The sequence below is a fragment of the Gymnoscopelus microlampas genome (genome assembly GCF_963454915.1).
Source record: "Gymnoscopelus microlampas genome assembly, chromosome: 10".
NCBI classification, from domain to species: domain Eukaryota; kingdom Metazoa; phylum Chordata; class Actinopteri; order Myctophiformes; family Myctophidae; genus Gymnoscopelus; species Gymnoscopelus microlampas.
Window position 1 is genome coordinate 45,898,122 of NC_139947.1, and position 19,117 is coordinate 45,917,238.

Sequence of the window (19,117 nt, forward strand, 5' to 3'; positions counted from 1 at the left end):
GGACCTGATTTCTTAGTCAAGTCCGTTTTCCACATGTCCGCCTAAAAGCCGATAAGGTTCAAAATATGCTAAGTTTACTTTTAACCAATTATTTAGCCCTGTATACTTTTTAGTATGATGAAAAGCAAAAATAGCCAGTGCATAACAGCATAACTAAAGTAGGCTGAAGTCAGATATCCAGTGGTCTTTGCCTCCTTACCTGCTGGACCCTTAGCACCACCACCCTCTCCTTGGCCAGCTCTTTGGACAGAACCTCAAAGCAGAACAGCATGTCAGAGGACGACACCGTGTCCAGGGAGTGGGATGGCAGGAAGATGCGCTGGAAACGGCTCTTCACCACCTGGGCAATTGGAAAGATGGAGACAGCAAGTTAACACAAAGTCAGTGTGTCAACATTTAAAGCTGCAATCAGTAACTCATATGTCCTACCCGCGAACTAAACCTGGGTCCATAAGGCCATAAGGTAGCGGTGTGACCTGCCACATGCGTGTCTTACCTCTGCCAGCCTGAGGTTCTCTGGTTTGACCCGAACACTCCTGGAGATGGAGTCTAGCACCTCCGCTGTGCTGGCGTTCTCCTTGCTCACACTAACCAGGAACTGAAAACACACACAAAAAAAAAACAGATGTGATGCAAGAATGTTCAAGCGGAACCAAGAGAGTGATTTTAAGTATTGGCTGGAGCCTGGAAGACATCCCATTCCTCTCACCTTGATGGGCTTTTTGTGAGGTTCTTTCGCAAAGTAGAAGACCGTGAGAACCTTCTGTTTCTGGGGCAACGGGACAGGCAGGTAGAGGAAGGGGTCAAAGGTGATGGACACCTGCAGGACAAGGTTGAAGAAAGGAAGGAGAAAGGAATGAAAATCACAAAAAAAGAGATGAAAGGGGGTGATGATTAATTTGGTGTGCGTGCGTGCGTGCGTGCGTGCGTGCGTGCGTGCGTGCGTGCGTGCGTGCGTGCGTGCGTGCGTGCGTGCGTGCGTGCGTGCGTGCGTGCGTGCGTGCGTGCGTGCGTGCGTGCGTGCGTGTGTGTGTGTTACCTTGGAGCACATGGGGCAGACGAGCTTGGATTTGAACTGGCCCTGGAAGAGATCCACTATGAAGGAGTCATTCCTCATCTTGTGCCTCTGCCATGCCTCTTCTGCCACCACCTGGACCAGAAGAATAAACAGTCAAATCCTCAGTGTTCATTTAACTCCAAGAGTAAACAAATGGGTACATTTGGTTCCATTTATACACTCTCCCGAGTTACGAATTTTACAGCGCAGCCATCAACGTTAACAAAACAGCAACAAGACGCTATGGCTGAACGGTCTCAAAAGTTCAGTTGAAGTTGTTTTTAAAAACTACAAAAACTAATCAAGAGTTCAAAACCCCCTCAGCTGTCATCATTTCCATGAAGGAAATTGACAAACCAAGGAAAACTTAGTAGTTCAGACTATGCATGGGAGATGCAATTATCTTTTTTTAAGATGAGCGCTGTAGCCAGCATTATCACAATCAGCTGGGGAGCAGCTATCAGTGGTAATGCAAGGTTACATCTCTTCAATATATTAAAAACAAATCACTTCAACAAATCTACAATCTTGCCTGATCAATCAGTTTTCTGAAAAGAATAGCCAATAATCATATCAACAGAAGACTTATTATGGAGTAATTAATTATTCCAACATAGTGTAATTTAAAGCCATGTACTGGCGTACATTATAGTTTAAGATATTTTATTCGTTTTTATTTTATTTTGAGTTTTTGTTTTCCATTTCAGTTTGGTTTTAATTCGTTTTTAAAGTGGGCTGCTAGTTTAGTTCCGTTTTTCTTTTTTAATTAAAGGCTTATATTAGTTTTAGTTGAGTTTGTATTTGTATAGTTTTAGTTCTTTGTCAGGGTGAGAATCAAAAAGGTAATTATTGTGTAATACAAACTCCTCAAAACATACCATTTGAAAAATGCATTCATAGGTAAAAGTGGCACAGATAAAATACAAAAACTAAGGACATTTTCTCTACGATTTTTATTTCAGCAAAAGAAAATGATAATTTCTTATAGTTTTCATTAACCTATAATAACCGTGGTACAGGCCCCACCAACAGTGGAGAGCAAGGTTACCCACCTCGTCCAGCCGTCCGTCAGAGTCCACGGTCTCTGTGTAGGGTTTGTTCTGGATGCGGTTCAGGTCTTCGTGGAGACCGTCCAAAAGGAAGGCCATGAACTCCTGGGCGTCATGCTGGGCGTAACCAGTAAACTGACTGGCTTTACTGGCCACTATGGCCTAGGTGTTCAACATATGGGAAGACAGGGGAAGGAGGAGGACAAAGAAATACATTTATTGTCACATGGCTGTTGGGAAGAGACACCAACACTGAGATAACATAGATTTTTTTGTTTGGGCAGCTACAGACACAGACCAGGATCAAATTCCGGTTTAAAATGTTCCAAAATAGCATGTTCGCACCTTGAGCTTGGAGGGTTGGAAGGCGTGGTGTGTTCCCTTCCACAGAGCCCTGAGGAGCACGGCGAAGCCGATGGCCAGCCGGCCTCCTGTACCCAGAGGGTTGTTACAGTTGATCTCTGCCTCAAATGCTCGATCTGCAAGGACAGATACAAAAGACGTGAGTTTAACATAACTACCAGTCACCTACAGCAGTCACTGACTGGACCCCTCATCGAGAACAAGTAGCCTAGAGGTCACAGGAAAAGCCTTTTAAAAAAGTCTCTGATATCAAACTTCTGCAAAATAGAATAGACTAGACAAGCCAAATTAAACAATGCTTGTTATTTAACAATAATAGACAACGATAAAAGATGGTGTTGATTCGGGTGTGTATTATGCTACGTATTATAATGTGTATTTTCTACATATCGATATAGAATTTGGCTTAAAAGTCCAAGTTGACATTACAGTACTAATTGATTAAAGGTTGGGGTGAACCCAAGAGGTGGTCCAACAGAACCCCACTGACCGTGGAAGTAATCCCTGAGTTCTCTGGTGTTGGACAGGGACTGGATGACGCTGTTCATGAAGCACGTGTTCCCCAGGTTGACCAGTCCCGTGAAGCCAGGCAGGCACACCTTCTTCTCCTCCTCCTCCTCGTGGCGCTCGCTGCTGGCAGGAGGCGCGTGGGTCATGGGCTGGACCATACAAGTGGGCTTGGGCTGAGAGACACACGAGACGGACAGACATGAGCAACGGTGATGATGCCACGTATCGTGTTGATTCCGATCACTATTTTCTGTTTAACCCATTGAGACCTGAAGCCGATTCTACATGTCTCCTAAATCTCAACAGTTTTCTGAAAAACGTATGTTTCTATATTGGTGCTCAATCTTTTTCATGTCAAGGACACCCAAAATGATATGTATTTGGCCGCGGACCCCCATCAAAATATTTTGTTCCAGGGACCCCCAGAAGCAAAGATTTGAGTTAAAAATGTTCGCTTTAAAAATATATTATGTTCAAAGATTTGCACACATTTTCATGATTTTTCAAAAATAGCAGATATACAAGCTCGTAGCGCAGCTTGTAGATCTGCTATTTTTGAATAGCCTAAAGTGTAAAATGATGCTTTTTAGCTCAAATCTAAAAATGACAGTTCCAGGTATTAATGGGTTAATGGCAGTTCAATTCTTCTTTTCTGCCTTCATTTGATAGTACAGTAGTGTACTCGTTTTGCCCCCATCTTCAACTACGTACTTCTTGTCTACGTTCTCACTCACCACGGTGACAGCGGGCTCCGCCTTGGTGATCTGTTCCGTCACAGAGCGGGGAGATACCGTATCAAGACCGCCATCATCCACTCTGGATGAGGCCTTGGGCTTCTCCTCCCCGACCCGAGGGGGCTCCTCCTTGGTCGGGAGGCTGTGCTGACTGCTGCCCGGCTGGCTCTTCTCCATGGAGGCAGGGCTGGAGGAAACAGCGACCTTGGCGCCACCCACTGCACCTTAAACAGAGAGGATGGAGTTGTGGTTAGAAGCTAAGGGTCAAAAACAGTGGATGCATTTTAACACGTTTTAATCTGGCATCCCAATTGTGCAAAATGTTCTAAATCTTTTCAAATAATTTCATAAAGTTCCAAATTTTCAGAAATAACGTCCCAATCCTTGATTCTGATTGGCTGGTCTCGGTTTAGTAGACTTTTGAACAGAGACAGATAATCTACTCCTTAGATCCATTTATATCAATCACAGTGTGTGATTTGTTTCTACAGTGATCCAGCGTGGCTCGATGAGGGAAGGGGAGCGCTCGTTTTCCTTACAAGCCCCGGCCGTGCGGGGCTTTTAAGCACCGCCCGTGTAGGACTGTGAGTGACTGAGGGGCTTCGGCTTGTAGCCAAAACAAGCGCTCCCAATCCCTCGCAAACCATCTGTTCTGGATTCTCGGCTGCAAGGGTACCTTGCATTATATTGTTGAAAAGACAATTCAACTTTGGCACAGACGGATGGTGTGTCTCTCTCCCATACAGACAGTAGCTGCTCCTACCTGCCTCGTCTCTCCAGCTATAGCTTGTTAAAGATGTTAAAACAAGCCAAAACAAAACAACTGACATAAGGTACCGGTAATATTTTTGCTTTTGAAATAATTGAAAGGCAACAGACTACAGTGACATAAGGTACATTTCTCACCTTGAAAACAATGAAATGCAGACATGCATGTATTGCTATGTGTCTGAATGGGAAAACCTTATTTATTTATTTTTGCTTTTAGTTAAAATAAGAAAATAATTTTGCATTAAGATATGATTTAGTTTGTTAAAAAACAAACTTTTTTTAATAATTTTTGTAATCACTTTAGGCCTTTCGGTGCATGGGCAGGGCATCGATATTATATCCATTATATCATGATAATAGACTGGATATCGTTAGGGTTGTCCGATATTGGCTTTTTTACCGATAACCGATATACCGATATTGTCCAACTCTTAATTACCGATACCGATATCAACCGATACCGATATATGCGGGGATTATTGTGATTAGGGTAAGCTCAAATTTCATATCACACACACCATATACAGTAAGAACTCCTGTAACTTATTTATAAAGCAAAAAAATACAACATTTTTTTTTTTTTTTTCAAAAACCGATACCGATATTTTCCCGATATCAATTTTTATGCTAATATCGGCCGATAATATCGGGAGGCCGATAATATCGGACATCCCTAGATATCGTCTGTGATTTGGGATATTATACTATTGTGATATGGCTTAAGTGTTTTTTCCATTTTTTCCCTCTGTATTGGTGAGTTTACAAAATTAAGTACTTGTACTCGGCCTGAACGAATTTGCATTGGAGCAACCCAACTGTCTAGTTCTTAGATAGAAAATCGGTATAGGAAAACACTGTAGAAAAACGGGAATCGGAATCGGCCAAGAATTTTGCAACCGGTGCATCTCTAGTTCAGAGTATTTATTACAGAAATTAGGAAGACTCTGAGAAAGATTCTGATATATGAACAACTGTGCTGAAAGGATCATGAACCAAAATAAAACAATACGTTAAACTTAAAAAGAGAAAGTGAAACTGCTGGACAGAATGCATATTATTTCATGTAGCTTACAGGGCTTTGGAGACGGGGGGGGGGGGGGGTAGGTCTATGAGGCTGGTAGGGCAGACTGTGGCAGCCATATCTTGTTACTGGATTTGTTGCAGAGCTCAAATTCTTGTTTCAAGAGCTACCCTGAATGCACCTCAGACACACACGTGCGCCAACAACTAAACCCTCACCAAGGGTATGACTTCTTACGCGGCCATTGTGCACTTACAGAGAGGGGTTTCCCAACCTTAAGTATGATGTAAGAGCAAAATGGCCACCACATGAAAATGGCCACTATAGGGAACTATCCATAACTATGTTAAGCATTCTGACAAAACTGACCAACAAGATGGCAACAGCCATGTTACCTATAATGCAGAGGGTGTGAAGTTAAACTTAATTTACTCATTTAATGTAAGAGTGGATGTGTGACAGTACATGTGCGTATACAATGTTACAAGACACTACACTATACAGTGACTATGCTCTGAAGAAGGCTCTGGCCGGAACGTGTTAGCTTGATGTAGCATAAATAATAAATGTGGGCCATCTGAGTCAAAGTTTTGCACTTGTATTTCTTGTTGTTTGTTTTATTTCCACTTCCTTGTGTGTGTTTTTATACACTATGCTATATACGTCATACACGCTGGTCAGGCCCATATCCTTAAAAGAGATGCAAAGTAGAAGCCTGGCAGCAGACCTTGTGGAGCGGGGGCCTCCAGCCCCCCCCAGCGCTGGCTATGTCTCTTCCTCAGCGTGATGTCCAAGCGAGATGGGGTGAAGGCGTAGCTGCACTGCTCAGGCTGGATCATGTTCCTGGGACACAGGACAAGGTGACAAAAGAGAACTGAGTCACACGCTTATATGCGGTCCAGTGTTTCATTTTCTCACGCAATCGATGGTTAAAGTCAGGAGTATCAGGAGCGAATCTGATCTGTAATCAGAACTCGAGAGCAACATCAGCCAGGAAGCGATAGCGATGGAGTAGTTTACAGCGAGATGATAATTGCACCATAGAGTGCTTGTAATTGTATAGTTGCAATACTAATGAATGTATCCAATGAGGCCATTCAGAAGGAACGTACATCCTTCTGTGTAGAGAATCCATGTAGTTTCCAATACACTAATAGTACATCATGTCAATCAAGTAATGGCATTACTTGATCTAAAAACATGATACAGATGGGTCATCGTCTCAAGATCAGTCAAGTAAGGAATGACCAAACACTAACTATGAAAGTGTCGTACCTGAGTTTGACTTGCCACTTGAAGACTGTGTTTGGTCCACAGTCTGGATGAAGCCGCAAAAAATTTGCATCGCTGTAAAAGAAAAAAAGAGAGAGAGGGGGAAAAAAACAAAACAAAATAAGCTATCGTTCTTTGATATGTCATTGTTTCACTGAACTTGTAAATGTGCCAACAGCAACAGGAATAAAAGTGACAACCAAACCTGTTGGCAAACATCTTAGCATGTAGCATGTAGACCTTTACCTGGTCTGGAAGATCAGGGTGAAGTCTTGTTCCCTGAAGAGGACCCTGGCCGTGTCCCTGCAGATGCCCTTCATGTAAACGTTCACTACCATCAGGTCTGTGCCCTTCTCGTACGAGTCGTTCTTCACAATCTGCAGGTTCACTATGGGCTCAGGGGCTGAGGGGAATCATTACACAGAAACCCAAACTTACATCTTTACCACTTCCAACATTTCCTTATGCACTACCAAAGCCCTATGGTGGGGGGTACTATTTGTGTTTCTATAATATGAACTGACCTTCCTCCTGTTTGGTTTCCAGAGGAGGCTCCTCTTTGGACTGGTCCCTCTTCTCCTCCTCGTCACAGCTGCCCTGCCTCTGGGACAGACCGGGTAGCTGGGTGTGCTTGGTGGTCAGACCCGCAGCTGGTACCGAACCTGACTCTCTCGAGTCAGCTTCTTGGGGCCTGAGAGTACCCTGCTCAGAATCCCCCTCTGTGGGGGTTTTCTCTACGCCAGAATCAGTTCTCTCTATGTGGGGCTCTCCCTGCCTCTCCAGAGAAGCAGGTACAATTCCATTGCTGGAGCCGACGGGTTTGAGGCGGTCGTTACTGCTAGCGCCAGCTGCTGGTAGGTTACTGCTGCCGACTGCTGTAGTCCCAGAATTGTGCTCGCTTTCTGAGGACTGGCATCGCTTCTCCTCCACCTGGAACAGGGCCATGTACAGTACAATTAAAAAGTATGTTATCTACCAGGTGACTGTATGTAAAGAAATAAGCTCTGCCTTTGATGCATTACTTATTATGTATTCCAACAGAAAAGGCAGTCTTGCTGTCTTGCATTTGAAGCTATGGCTGTGTTACTCTCAGACTGATGGCTCTGTGTTCTCGCAAGACAAGCTTCTGTGTAAGGTTACAGCCGCCCAGGGCCTCACGACAACTTGCAAAGCAATCTGCCTTGCGAGTTTTATTTGTATTCTAATTTTAATTTTTACATTCAAAAATGTGTTTATTATTTTTATATTCCATTATGTTTGAATAATGGAATATCCATCCACAGCCCTAGTATGAGAGTATACAGTTTATATTAGTTGTATTGCATGTAAAGTTAGCCATACTAGACTAAACATGTGTGAGTCACTAACACTAGCCTGCACTAGCCTTCCTGCTTTTGTGTATAGAGGGGCGGGTTTAAAATCAGCGCGGAGAGAATGCGCCTGATCCCATTGGTTCACCGATCTGTCCGTCAGCCCCCGCCCCGTCAACACAACATTACGAGCGACGCCCACCGCACTCTGGTTGGTTGGGGAAATGAAACACTTCCTATACCGGGTACGCCGACGCACTGGTCCAGGCTTTTATTTTTTAGCAAACCTAAACAATAAAAGCTTGGAGATCGAGGCTACTGTAACACTAATAGAAACTTCTTCGGATAACAATTCAGTGATGATGATGATGAATTACTGCATGTCCGTATGCAGTAACTGCAAAGAGGCCATCGCAGAGCTCATGTTGACTTCAGGGTCACGGGTAGCAGAAAGGAAACAACATTAATCCTTTGTTAAGTCGGTGTCCAAAATCCATCTCACCTGAGTTGTGTTGATGTGGGTGTGACTGGCACCAGCAACAGCAACAGGTTCAAGCTCCTGGCTGTTGCCGAGCCGCTCTGCTCCATCGTCCCTGGCGTGAGTCTGCGGGCTCCAACCAGCAGGCGGCCCTTGTGTCGGTGCCGATTTCCCATTGGGCACCGTAGCCTTGGGAGAGTGCAACGTAGTGGCGTCCTTAGTGAGTCGTGTGGGGTTGCGCTTGGCACTGGGTTCCAGGGGTGGCTGTTCTCTGGCCGCCGTAGCAGGCCTGTCTGTCGCCATTGGCTGGTTGACAGCCTCGCTCTTTTCCCCAACTAGGTCACCAGCCGCCTTGTCGCCCGTCGCCTTGTTCTTCAGGGAGCGCTTGACGCCCCGTTCGGCCTTTCCGCCGCCACGCTTCAACTCGCCATGCACAGGCGAAGGGGGAGGTTGAGGTTGGGATTGCGAGGGGTTCAGTTTGGGTTTTTCCACCAACTGAGAGGGAACAGACTTCAGCTCGCTCTTCACAACAGGCACAGCAAACTGCTCCTTGTTTTTCTTGGTCTCTGTGGTTACCGGGTCCTTCTCCTTCTTCTTTGACTAAAACAGAATGAAAAGGAAAAACTAAGTGCTGACCACAGAGAGTTTGTGTGTGTGTGTTTGTAGGGAGTTACTGTATGTGTATAGCCTGCATGCCACTTTCTAAGCCACACATTTATTTGAATTGGAAAAGGTTTAAGGTCTGAGAATGTAAAAAAATGACCCTTCCAGGTCCACTTGGGTACGTTTTTATGCTCGTCGAGTTACCACTGACGATTTACTGTGTACTTGTAAGCGGTAGTCAACGTGACTGAAAACATGGGACAAATAAGTCAAGCATAGTGGCTCATGTTAGCCATGGGGTGTCTAACAGGCAGCTTGTGGGCCACATATGGGGTCCAATGCACCCCGCTAGATGATTAGGAGAAAAATCAAATGATATTATATATTTACAGTATGTAATGCACTGAGAGCTCCACCCCTTGGCAAGCTTGTTGTGAGAACAGCATAACAATAGATGGCAGTTGCCTCGCTGCCGCATGCCGCTCACTTTGCATAAATTATGCTCAGGTAAGTATCACCTGTAGCCAAGCTGAAACTGTTTGCTGCTGTGGTTCAAAATGCAATCCACCTAGGCTGATAATCCAGTTTGACAGCGTGTCGTGGGTTCGACTCCCGATCCCGACGACCTTTGCTGCGTGTCACCCCCCCCAGATATCTCTCCCCCCATTTCCTGTCAGCCTACTGACCTGTCAAATAAAGGCATAAAAGCTGAAAAAAACATCATAAATAAAATAAAATAACGTTGAAGGTCAGATACATGCTATACAAGCACTAAAAGGCATAAACAGAACTATTCTTAACACATTAACCGCCAAGAACGTAGTCCTACGGTCCATTAAATCCAACTGTTAAGCCCAGAGACCGTAGCCCTACGGTCCGGGTGCTTTTTCGAAAAAAAAAAACTTTTCAATTTTCGACACGGACCATTTCATTGTACACCACCGGAAACGGAATTATTTGCGATCCGGTTTTCCCGATCCCGTCGGTCTCCATTCTAAAGCGCACACTAAAACTCCATTTTCTCCTTGTAGTTTTTTCTCTTTGGTGATCACTGTTTAACATAAACCGTTCTAACTACAACATGGATGCCCCGTTTGACACGTGGTCTTCACTGCTCGAACCAGGCAGATGTCCGCGATGGATACAAACAGTGCACAGCTCAATCTTAAGGATTTTAACAAGGTCTATGGCGACGTGAAAAAAACAACAATAAAACGTTTGGCACTGGTGAGTACATTATGAGTTTAACCTCTGGCGGTCAATGTGTTAAAGTAAAAACATTAACAAACACATTTCACTGTGGCAGTGGCTCTAGTAGTCTGTGTATATATCTATCTGAAACAGTGCTAAATAGACTGACCATGAGGCACGGCCAGATGTGGAAGGGAATCTTCTTGTGCATGGTGAGAAGCAGGAAGCCTCCCTTCTCTTTGTATTGCACTCTGCTGCAGGAGGCCTCAATGTCCTCCTGCAGGCGACAGCCCCACTGACGCCCATCTGAAACATAACACACACACAAGGTCAGAACCGTGGAGGAACTGGATACGATAAGTCAGACACTAAAATACTTTGTTAGGTTTAGACTCAAATATTATTTCACACTCAAAACAGACAAACATGATCATTATCTTGGATAGATGAATTTGGTTTTATTGTCATAGGTTCTGACATGTTTTTGCCAGTAAATGGATATTTCTGGTTTTCTGTCAAGCCTATATTTACCCAATACCGAAGTCTCCTTTTAAATGTTAGTCATGTTACTATTCCGTACCTGGAAAATGTGAGTGACAGTGTGTATCGGTGAAGGTAGTGCTGACATCCTCGGTCCTCTGCACCCCCTCTCCGCAGCGCAGTCTAACTATCACCTCGTTGGCATTCTGCTTCCAGTCCAAAAACACATCTGAACAGACAATAAAAAAAGGACTATTACTCACAAGTAAAACCACACGTGCAACTTGTAAGCCATGTCACCATGTGTGCACTTCAACAAGGCATTGTTTATATGAAGCTCTGCCACAAACGGACATTATCTTGTTTTAACACCACAATTTGAAGCTACACGGTCGGCTGCCATCAGCCCTTGTTCAAACTCTAAAGCCTAATTTATACTTTGTACAACGCTGAAAATAGTCTATTTTCGGAAAGCAACAATGTTGTATCATTAAGTATAAATTAGGATTAAAGAGGCGCTGAAATGGCCTTTTGTGAGTATTTAACTGTCATATCGTAAGATATTTCCGATTGAAACAGGATAACGTTACGAGGCGAGACACAACCGTTAGTAAGGAGCTGGTGCGTATTAGCCAATCACAGTGACGGGGAAAGGGTTGAACCACATGGGGCTTTGAAACCTCGTCCCCACTGTCTATGCTTCTTCTACTCACCTATGAGTGCTTATTGGGCATGGTGAGCCACCATAACTCGCATGGAGGTCACCTCAGACCCAAGAAAAAACTACCAAACTAGGCAGTGCTGATCAAATATGAACCAATGTTACTGCATTGTCTACTTCGCACCTCAAGTAATCACAATTAGATTTCTATACAAAAATAATGAATTATATTTTTCTTTGGCACATAGAAAGACCACTTTCATGTGTGATAGTATAACTGGATGATATGACTATGAAGTACTTTCATATTTGATAGATTTCACATTTTCTCTTAACTCCCATATTTACATAATTCAGCAATGTGTCTGTTTTATATGACTATTGAAATTGTACGGGGAAATGAATGTATTTTGCACATAATTTCAGAAATGTGACATAATCCTACGACATATATGGGCAAGAGTAGACAATCAAAAAAAGACACACACAAAAATAAAATACTTGATGATAAACACGGTGTGACACACATTTAGAGCAGAAACAAACTCACATTCACACAAACAAAATCAACTGCACCTGCTCATGAAGTCACATTGGTCATACCAATGCTACCAATGCACTGACATGCACAAGTGGGTCAGGCCAATGCACTCGGGCGCACACACACACACAATATAGTGAACTCAGCAAATCATAGTAGGGCCTTCTAAAATAGACTGTGCCACACAAGCCCAAAGGCAGACAACCATGTTGCTTCAACCACCACCACATACATACATACACCTTCCACTTTCTGCAAAACAGCCATTTGTTAAGTACATCAAAAATTGAACCAACCAAATGTTTTGAAATTCTAGCGAGATGAAACAGAGATAAATCTATTTCGAAACAGAAACTGCCTTACAAATACAACGCTGACACATGAAAATTGCAGGGTACCTTTCATCATATTGTTCTCAAAGTTGTGGCATCCGCCAAAAATATCATTATAGCAGCACCAGGTTCCTTGCTGCCATGTGCCACGCATGGAGCTTGAGATAGGCCTGTGTTCTGATTTAGTCTTCAATGACTAGGGAGCGCTTACTTTCCCACTGGCTCTTCAATGCTCCGTCATCTCTCTCTCTCTATCTCTCTGTGCTGCTAAAGGTCGTAAGCAACACCCAATCCCATCCAGCTGGAGGAGTTATATTCCCAGTGCAGCCTGCGTCATTGTACTTTCAGTATACCATGGTTAAAATATCAAGATGCCACAAAAGGTTTTAATGTACATCCTCTTTTCTCTTTCTATAACAAAAAACTAAAATCAGCTATGTATGCATATAATAGTACACTAAACTAAGCAACTAGGGTATTGTAAATTGGTATCTTTTTTTGTATTTCATTATTATTATAATAAACACAAATATTAAAACATTCACATTCACATAAAGGCATCAGTGCAAGAAATCTAATGGCACAACAGATGAAGGTTCCCTCTTAATGCTAATCAATGGTTCTATGTGAATCTTGTACCAAGATGGTGTCTCTACTCTGCTACTATTGAGGCTTTTACAGTCAGTGCAAGAACAGCAGTATCTGGCTGGCCATCAAGTTATACAGTCAAACTAAGACTGAGCCAAAGAACACAGGGCAGTAGGACCCAGGAGGAGGGATGAGGCGATGAGCTCTTCCCTTATATGCATCACACTTCTCTGGCCGCAGCCTTGAATAGGCTCTATGCACAGCAGCCATATTGGGAATGAATTGGGCCCCTTCCTTACTTCCTTCACAGGTGTTACCAATGATGCTAATTAAGGCTCTGTTCCATTTAGTGTGGCATAGTGGTTGTCTTATTTTCAAGGACCCCCATAACTCTGAGTGTACACAAATGGAACCAAATGGACCCTTACGGGTCCATTTGGTTCCATTTGTACACTCTCAGAGTTACACACCCACCATAAGGGGCCATTTGGGAATCAAAATGGAGTGTTTCTAGTGAGCCAACATGCACAATATCAGCACCCTGACAAGAATGGAACAGAGCCTTCATTAGTATCATTGGTAACACCTGTGAAGGAAGTAAGAAGAGGCCCAATTTCTTTCCAATATGGCTGCTGTGCATAGAGCCTATTACACATGAATACCAATACATCCATCCTAATATAGCTAATATGGAGACTTAGCAAGTACATGCCCTGTGCACAGCATTGTTTCTTCTCACGTTCAGGTGATGGCAGAATTCATCAGATGAGGAATTAAACAGAAAATTCACTGTAGAAAAGAAGGTTGAATTGCTTCCTTTATTTGTTCTTCAAATGCATGTTTGCAAATTTGCATTTGCAATCAAATTTCAATCAAGTTCCTTATGTCCCAACTAATAAGAGGGCAAATTATTTATTCACTTGGCTATTACAGTACAAAAACAAATACAGACTATTACATTCCAGTCACACTAGAATACATGTCAACACCTTCATTCATTAATTTATTATTATTTATCTATTCTTCATAAGTCAAAACTACAAAAAAGGGGAAATAATCAGTTAACTGAATGCCAATGCCAACATGGTCCACAACACAGAAAACCCGAATTATGTTAAGCATTAACCTAAATTATCGTTAACAGATAAACTTTATTCTTTATCAGAGTCAATACACCAGATATGGTTAACAAAAGGATCAGGTCATGACTAGACTGTAAAAAGGAGGAAAGAAGAAGAAGAGCAACATCCTTCTTTTCACATTTGCACGAACATCCAAGCTTTGAAAAGCAATGGAATCTAGCAGCCTTTCTGAAGAAATGACTGACAGACAGCCCTGTGCACTGATGCTGGTGGTGGGACAGAGAAGACGAGGGAGCAGAGAGAGAGACAACAGAGAGCTAGAGCATTCTCATGACCTTGACAAAAGCCAGTTTCCCAGATCATGGGGCTGAGTCTCTCTCAGCTAGGATTACAGTACTTCAGCATGACGCAGAGCACCAAGACAGCATGTGTAATACAAACACACACGCGCTGCCACCCAACACAAAACCATACACACAGAGATTTAAATGACATGTTGAAGCATAGACACGCCCCAAAAAAGGGCCAATAATGGCATGCTGCACTAACCGATCAAAACAAACAAAGCCAATTAACCCTTTGGTTAAAAACTGTGTGGTTTGTTGCACATAAACCGGTAGCCTAGACTATCCCATTCATGATGGCATTGTTGTTCAAACAGTGTTTGAACTGTTATGAGTTTCATCAAGTCACTCTTCACACATGCATTGTAACTATCACGTTCACTACCCAAATATTACGCTTTGAGTCTTAGATTTGCAGTTCAATACAGAATTCTGATGCAATACAAGTGTTTCTGATTCAGTATTGTAGGATATATTATGCATGTGTGTATCTCTTTAGTCAAGGGCTTGTAGAGAATCTGATATTTCCTGCATTGACAGGAGATGTTAGATACATAAAGCACAGCAAGCAGCTCTGTTACAGCGACAGACTGAAGTCTTGTTTTCAGCATGAAGGCTAAATCAAATAAGCAACAAAGACAAAGCTCACTCTGCCTTTAAGCAAACTAAAGAATTGCTAAACTGCACAAAACAACAATGCTTTAGATGGGATTTGCTGACTGATATTATCCTTTAAGTATTCTAATTGATTTCTAGGCAGGGAGACGAAGGGCCCGGGAACTTGCGGGAAGTAAGGGCTCTTCGGGATTTCCTATGAGATTTAGCTGGTAATGCTGTCAGGGGGTGGTTTCTGCACTTGAATGGCATCATGAGAACCTTCCATTTCTTTTTTTGTTTTTATTGTAATAACACATGACAAAACCACCTTTAAAAGCAACTTCACATTTTGGTGACCCAAGTTCACAATGTGTTAGGAACTTGGGATGTGACACGTTGTGAGCTTGTACATCTGCTATTTTCAGTGTGTGACATGGCACGCATCCATGTACAAATCAGGCATAGAGCTGGCAGAAACCATATATTTTCGTCTTTCCACCATACTATTCGCCTCCAACACCACTCAACCCATTGTAATTGTTAGATTAGGCCTACACATATTAACATTTGTATAGGACTTATCCTATATCTGTCAAAAGAAAACAAATGCCTGCTTATTGTCCATGGCTTGTACAGCGGAGTGTGAATGCAGATGTATATCCACCCCTGCACTTCAGCTCTCTACCTCACTACATCAACCAAGCATTCACCCAACAGCTTTTTATTTACACTGGAATGGTGTGAGTGTGAGGAGTCAACAAACAACGTATTCACTATTATATTCTCAATCAGCCTGACGATCTGTGTGAACAACGATAAGTTAATGAGGCATATTACAGCAATACATACTAGGCGTGAGTCGTGACATGACAACTTGTGCAAACTGTCACAAAAGACACTAGAGATGGGTGTTCCTTGAGAAGTTGGGCAAAGGGAACAACACATTTCACTCCATTTAACAAATCCCAAGAAGTTTTATTCAAATAGTAATACAATATATCGTTTTCAAACACTAGTAAAAGAAAAGACGCAATTTTCAGTGGCTCAACGGTGAGATGATTATGTTGCATTAATCGCTGCTGTTGAGGTTTATTTTTGCCGTGCCTCTAGCCTAATATCTGGCATATTATGTGAATGTTTACTTTTAGCTGTGCTTATGATTTGGGCAATATCGTGGGGGGTATTGGCTATGAATGTTTTGTAAACGTTTATACTTATGAACATTAACACCCCTAACTCAAATCATATTATGATGAATACATGATTAAATGCTATTTAACCCAAGGGCTAGTATTTTCAGGTCTACGTTAGGCCACCAGTAGAACAACTAACCTTTCTTGGCCTCAGCAATAACTCCTGCTGCAGCTCTCTTGGCCTCTCTGCTCTCCTGATTGGCCCGGTCTTTCTGCTTCTTCTTGCTGGTGGTGGTGGAGAGGTCGGCGCTGCCGTCCCCACCGCTACTGCCTCCTCCTCCTCCGCCTCGCTGTTGAGCCCCGCCGCGTCGGCCCACCGCCTCACTGCCGGTCGCACTGCTACCACTGCTGCTGGCCATCTTCAGGCACTTGGCGCTAACGGGCCGCCCGTCACTCGAGTCACTACCGCTGCTGGGGTCTGGATCTGAGGTGTGCCTCTTCCTGCCTGGCCCGGCTATCTTGGCGATGGTACAGGTCTGAACTCTCCCAGAACAGAATCAGGGTGACTGGTGGGAAGGGGGCTAAGGCAGCGGGCAAGACGCAGTGAACAAAGGAATTAAGAGTTAATGAGGAATATGGGTTTTATTGTTTAATTGCTGCGTGGAAGTAATGGTAAAGTAACAGGTTATGCGGTGTTTGTGGTCTAAACCCATTTTTAATTCCAAACAGTCTCTCACACAAACAAATAGACAGTGTGACCAGTAGAAGGTTTCAAATAACTACAAAGTCTCAGGATTAAACATGGACAGTGTTTTACATGAGGAAACATAATGCTAAACACCTGTCCACTTGCTAGGTAGGGAATATTGGCCATAACGTTTAGCCAGCTGGAAGGGTGTTGATCCTTGCCCCATTTTCTTAGCATAGCAACACAGTAAACAACACAGTAGCAACAATCGCTACACAGTAAAATCCTCAAGTTTTCTATCTATTTATTTGTAACTTCGAATGTACAAATGTGACCAAAATGGACCCGAAAGATTCCATTGGGTTACACTGGCACTCTCTCAGAGCTAATGAACACTGAGGATTTCATTGGATAGCAAAGCAACAGGCAACAGACTCCAACCAGCAGTGTAAATGGTGATCGATAGCTCACCAATTCAAACAAACACGCCTGAATTAATTTATAAAACAGAAAAACAGACGTAAGTTAGTCGAGAGATACGGTATGCTCCTTTTGTTTTTGTTTTCAATTGTGGTTCTTTAAAATCAGGTTTTCCTTTGTGTTCATCACACTCACACGCACGACCTTTGGGACGCGAAAATAGAATTAGTGGTCTTAGTTTACACCATTACATTACAGCCATAGGCCAGAGGAAGGGTGGAGTTGCTAATAAATACAAAGGATGCTGAGAATATACTGGTGTAAGGTTACGTGTGTATAAATGTAATGTAAATAACCTGATAAACCACTCATACATACATAGCTAGCTGTACATCCCACTCCCATGCAGGCGGCGTGCAGCAGCATACACATTCTTACCTAAGCTAACACTGGCTAGCTGTAGCTGCTAACGAGCAGATACTGTAAAACGCTTACTGGTCGCGCACCGTAAATAGCAGATCTACAAGCTCACAACGTGTTGCGAGGCGACGTAACGTGGGCTTGAAGATCGGCTATTTTCCACGCGCGACACCACCGTACGACGTGGTATCCAATCCATTTGGCTAAATGACTTTAGCCCACAACCAAATCAGTGTTGCCATATTTTGTGAGAGAAATAAGCAACCAGGTCTAGGAAAACAAGCCCAAAAGAAGCACTTAAAACCTTTTTTCATCGGCTATTTGAAAGTAGCATTTCTATGCTCACAACGCATCGCATCAATCTGCTATTTTACAAAAACTCTTGAAATAAAATGTGTAATATTTGAAATATGTTTTTAAGCAACATTACAGAAAAAGAGGCCCAAAGTCGCTTATAATAAGCCGATATGGCAACACTGCAAATAACACCAAACTGGATTATATAGGCAGAAAATATCACATGGCAGCTCATAGAAACCAAAGGAACAGTCTGTGACTACAACGTGCATTGGAGTAGTACGTTAAAACTATTAACTTACGAGGTTTGTGTAAATAGTGCAAGAAGGGGTCAATTCCCGTCCGTACACAATGGCCGAGGCTCCGTGTGTTGTTGTAACCGGCTGCCAGTGTTGCCAGTTTCTGCGAGAGAAATAAGCAACCAGGTCTATGAAAACAAGCCAATTTGAAATGAGCCGATCTACAAGCTCAAACTATTTATTTCATTTTTTTAAATATATTCTAACAAAAATCTTGTACGGGGAGAGGGGGCTATTGAACAAAATAGCCGATTTTACATTGAAGTGCCCAGATGTCCCTAGTGCCCACTTATCCTATTGCTATTACCCCCGCAACTTACAAGCAACTTAACAGAAAAAGAAGCCCAGAGTGCCTTATAATAAGCGGACATGGCAACACACTGACCCGGCTGCTGCTGCGCTCCTTGAGGCGGACTGAGGGCCGCACCGCCCCGCTGCACCGTGCTGCTCCACCACGGTGTTTCTGGAATGTTCTGCTCTACCCAGGACCCATTTCCTTACGGCTTTACTTTATTATACACTCCATGTAGACGCGGCAAAAATATGTCGAGGAATAGAGCAAGTCTTTCAGTGCATGTATGATTCGGCGACGGAGAGAGAGACGACAGAAATGACGACGGTGATCAACACTTTGTTTAGGAACAAAATAAACTGGTCAAACAGAATGAGGCACTTCCTTACTGCTGTGACCATGTGACCGCATAGTGGAAGGAGCAGCGTTGCCAGATTCTGCGAGAGAAACAAGCAACCAGGTCTATGAAAACGAGCCCAAAAGAAGCGACTAGGCCAGGGGTCTTCAACAGTGGGTCCTCAGAGTTACTACAGCCAAAAATAGCAGATCTACAAGCTCACATGTGATACATCGGCTATTTTTGG

The 19,117-nt window shown here is 43.2% G+C and overlaps 1 protein-coding gene across 6 annotated transcripts in view; it reads right to left on the reverse strand.

The window, feature by feature from the left end:
* usp19 (ubiquitin specific peptidase 19) overlaps nucleotides 1–18,912 on the reverse strand; it is a 31,172-nt gene extending 12,260 nt beyond the window's left edge. For 3 of the 6 annotated variants that reach the window (XM_084070454.1, XM_084070452.1, XM_084070449.1), the window contains exons 1-18: nucleotides 18,627–18,912; nucleotides 18,245–18,344; nucleotides 16,317–16,698; nucleotides 10,940–11,068; nucleotides 10,529–10,665; nucleotides 8,590–9,165; nucleotides 7,302–7,707; nucleotides 7,024–7,180; nucleotides 6,781–6,852; nucleotides 6,233–6,348; nucleotides 3,714–3,937; nucleotides 2,960–3,152; nucleotides 2,452–2,585; nucleotides 2,110–2,268; nucleotides 1,040–1,150; nucleotides 710–820; nucleotides 497–598; nucleotides 200–340 (exon numbers count right to left, since the gene is read on the reverse strand). In XM_084070454.1, the coding sequence (XP_083926580.1) occupies nucleotides 200–340; nucleotides 497–598; nucleotides 710–820; nucleotides 1,040–1,150; nucleotides 2,110–2,268; nucleotides 2,452–2,585; nucleotides 2,960–3,152; nucleotides 3,714–3,937; nucleotides 6,233–6,348; nucleotides 6,781–6,852; nucleotides 7,024–7,180; nucleotides 7,302–7,707; nucleotides 8,590–9,165; nucleotides 10,529–10,665; nucleotides 10,940–11,068; nucleotides 16,317–16,536 (2,988 nt within the window). In that variant the 5' untranslated portion in view covers nucleotides 16,537–16,698; nucleotides 18,245–18,344; nucleotides 18,627–18,912. Of the gene's footprint in view, nucleotides 1–199; nucleotides 341–496; nucleotides 599–709; nucleotides 821–1,039; nucleotides 1,151–2,109; nucleotides 2,269–2,451; nucleotides 2,586–2,959; nucleotides 3,153–3,713; nucleotides 3,938–6,232; nucleotides 6,349–6,780; nucleotides 6,853–7,023; nucleotides 7,181–7,301; nucleotides 7,708–8,589; nucleotides 9,166–10,528; nucleotides 10,666–10,939; nucleotides 11,069–12,439; nucleotides 12,550–16,316; nucleotides 16,699–18,244; nucleotides 18,345–18,626 lie in introns of those variants that run through there. The other 3 variants (XM_084070451.1, XM_084070450.1, XM_084070453.1) reach the window with 3 other exon arrangements.
* Nucleotides 18,913–19,117: the final 205 nt, after the last annotated feature.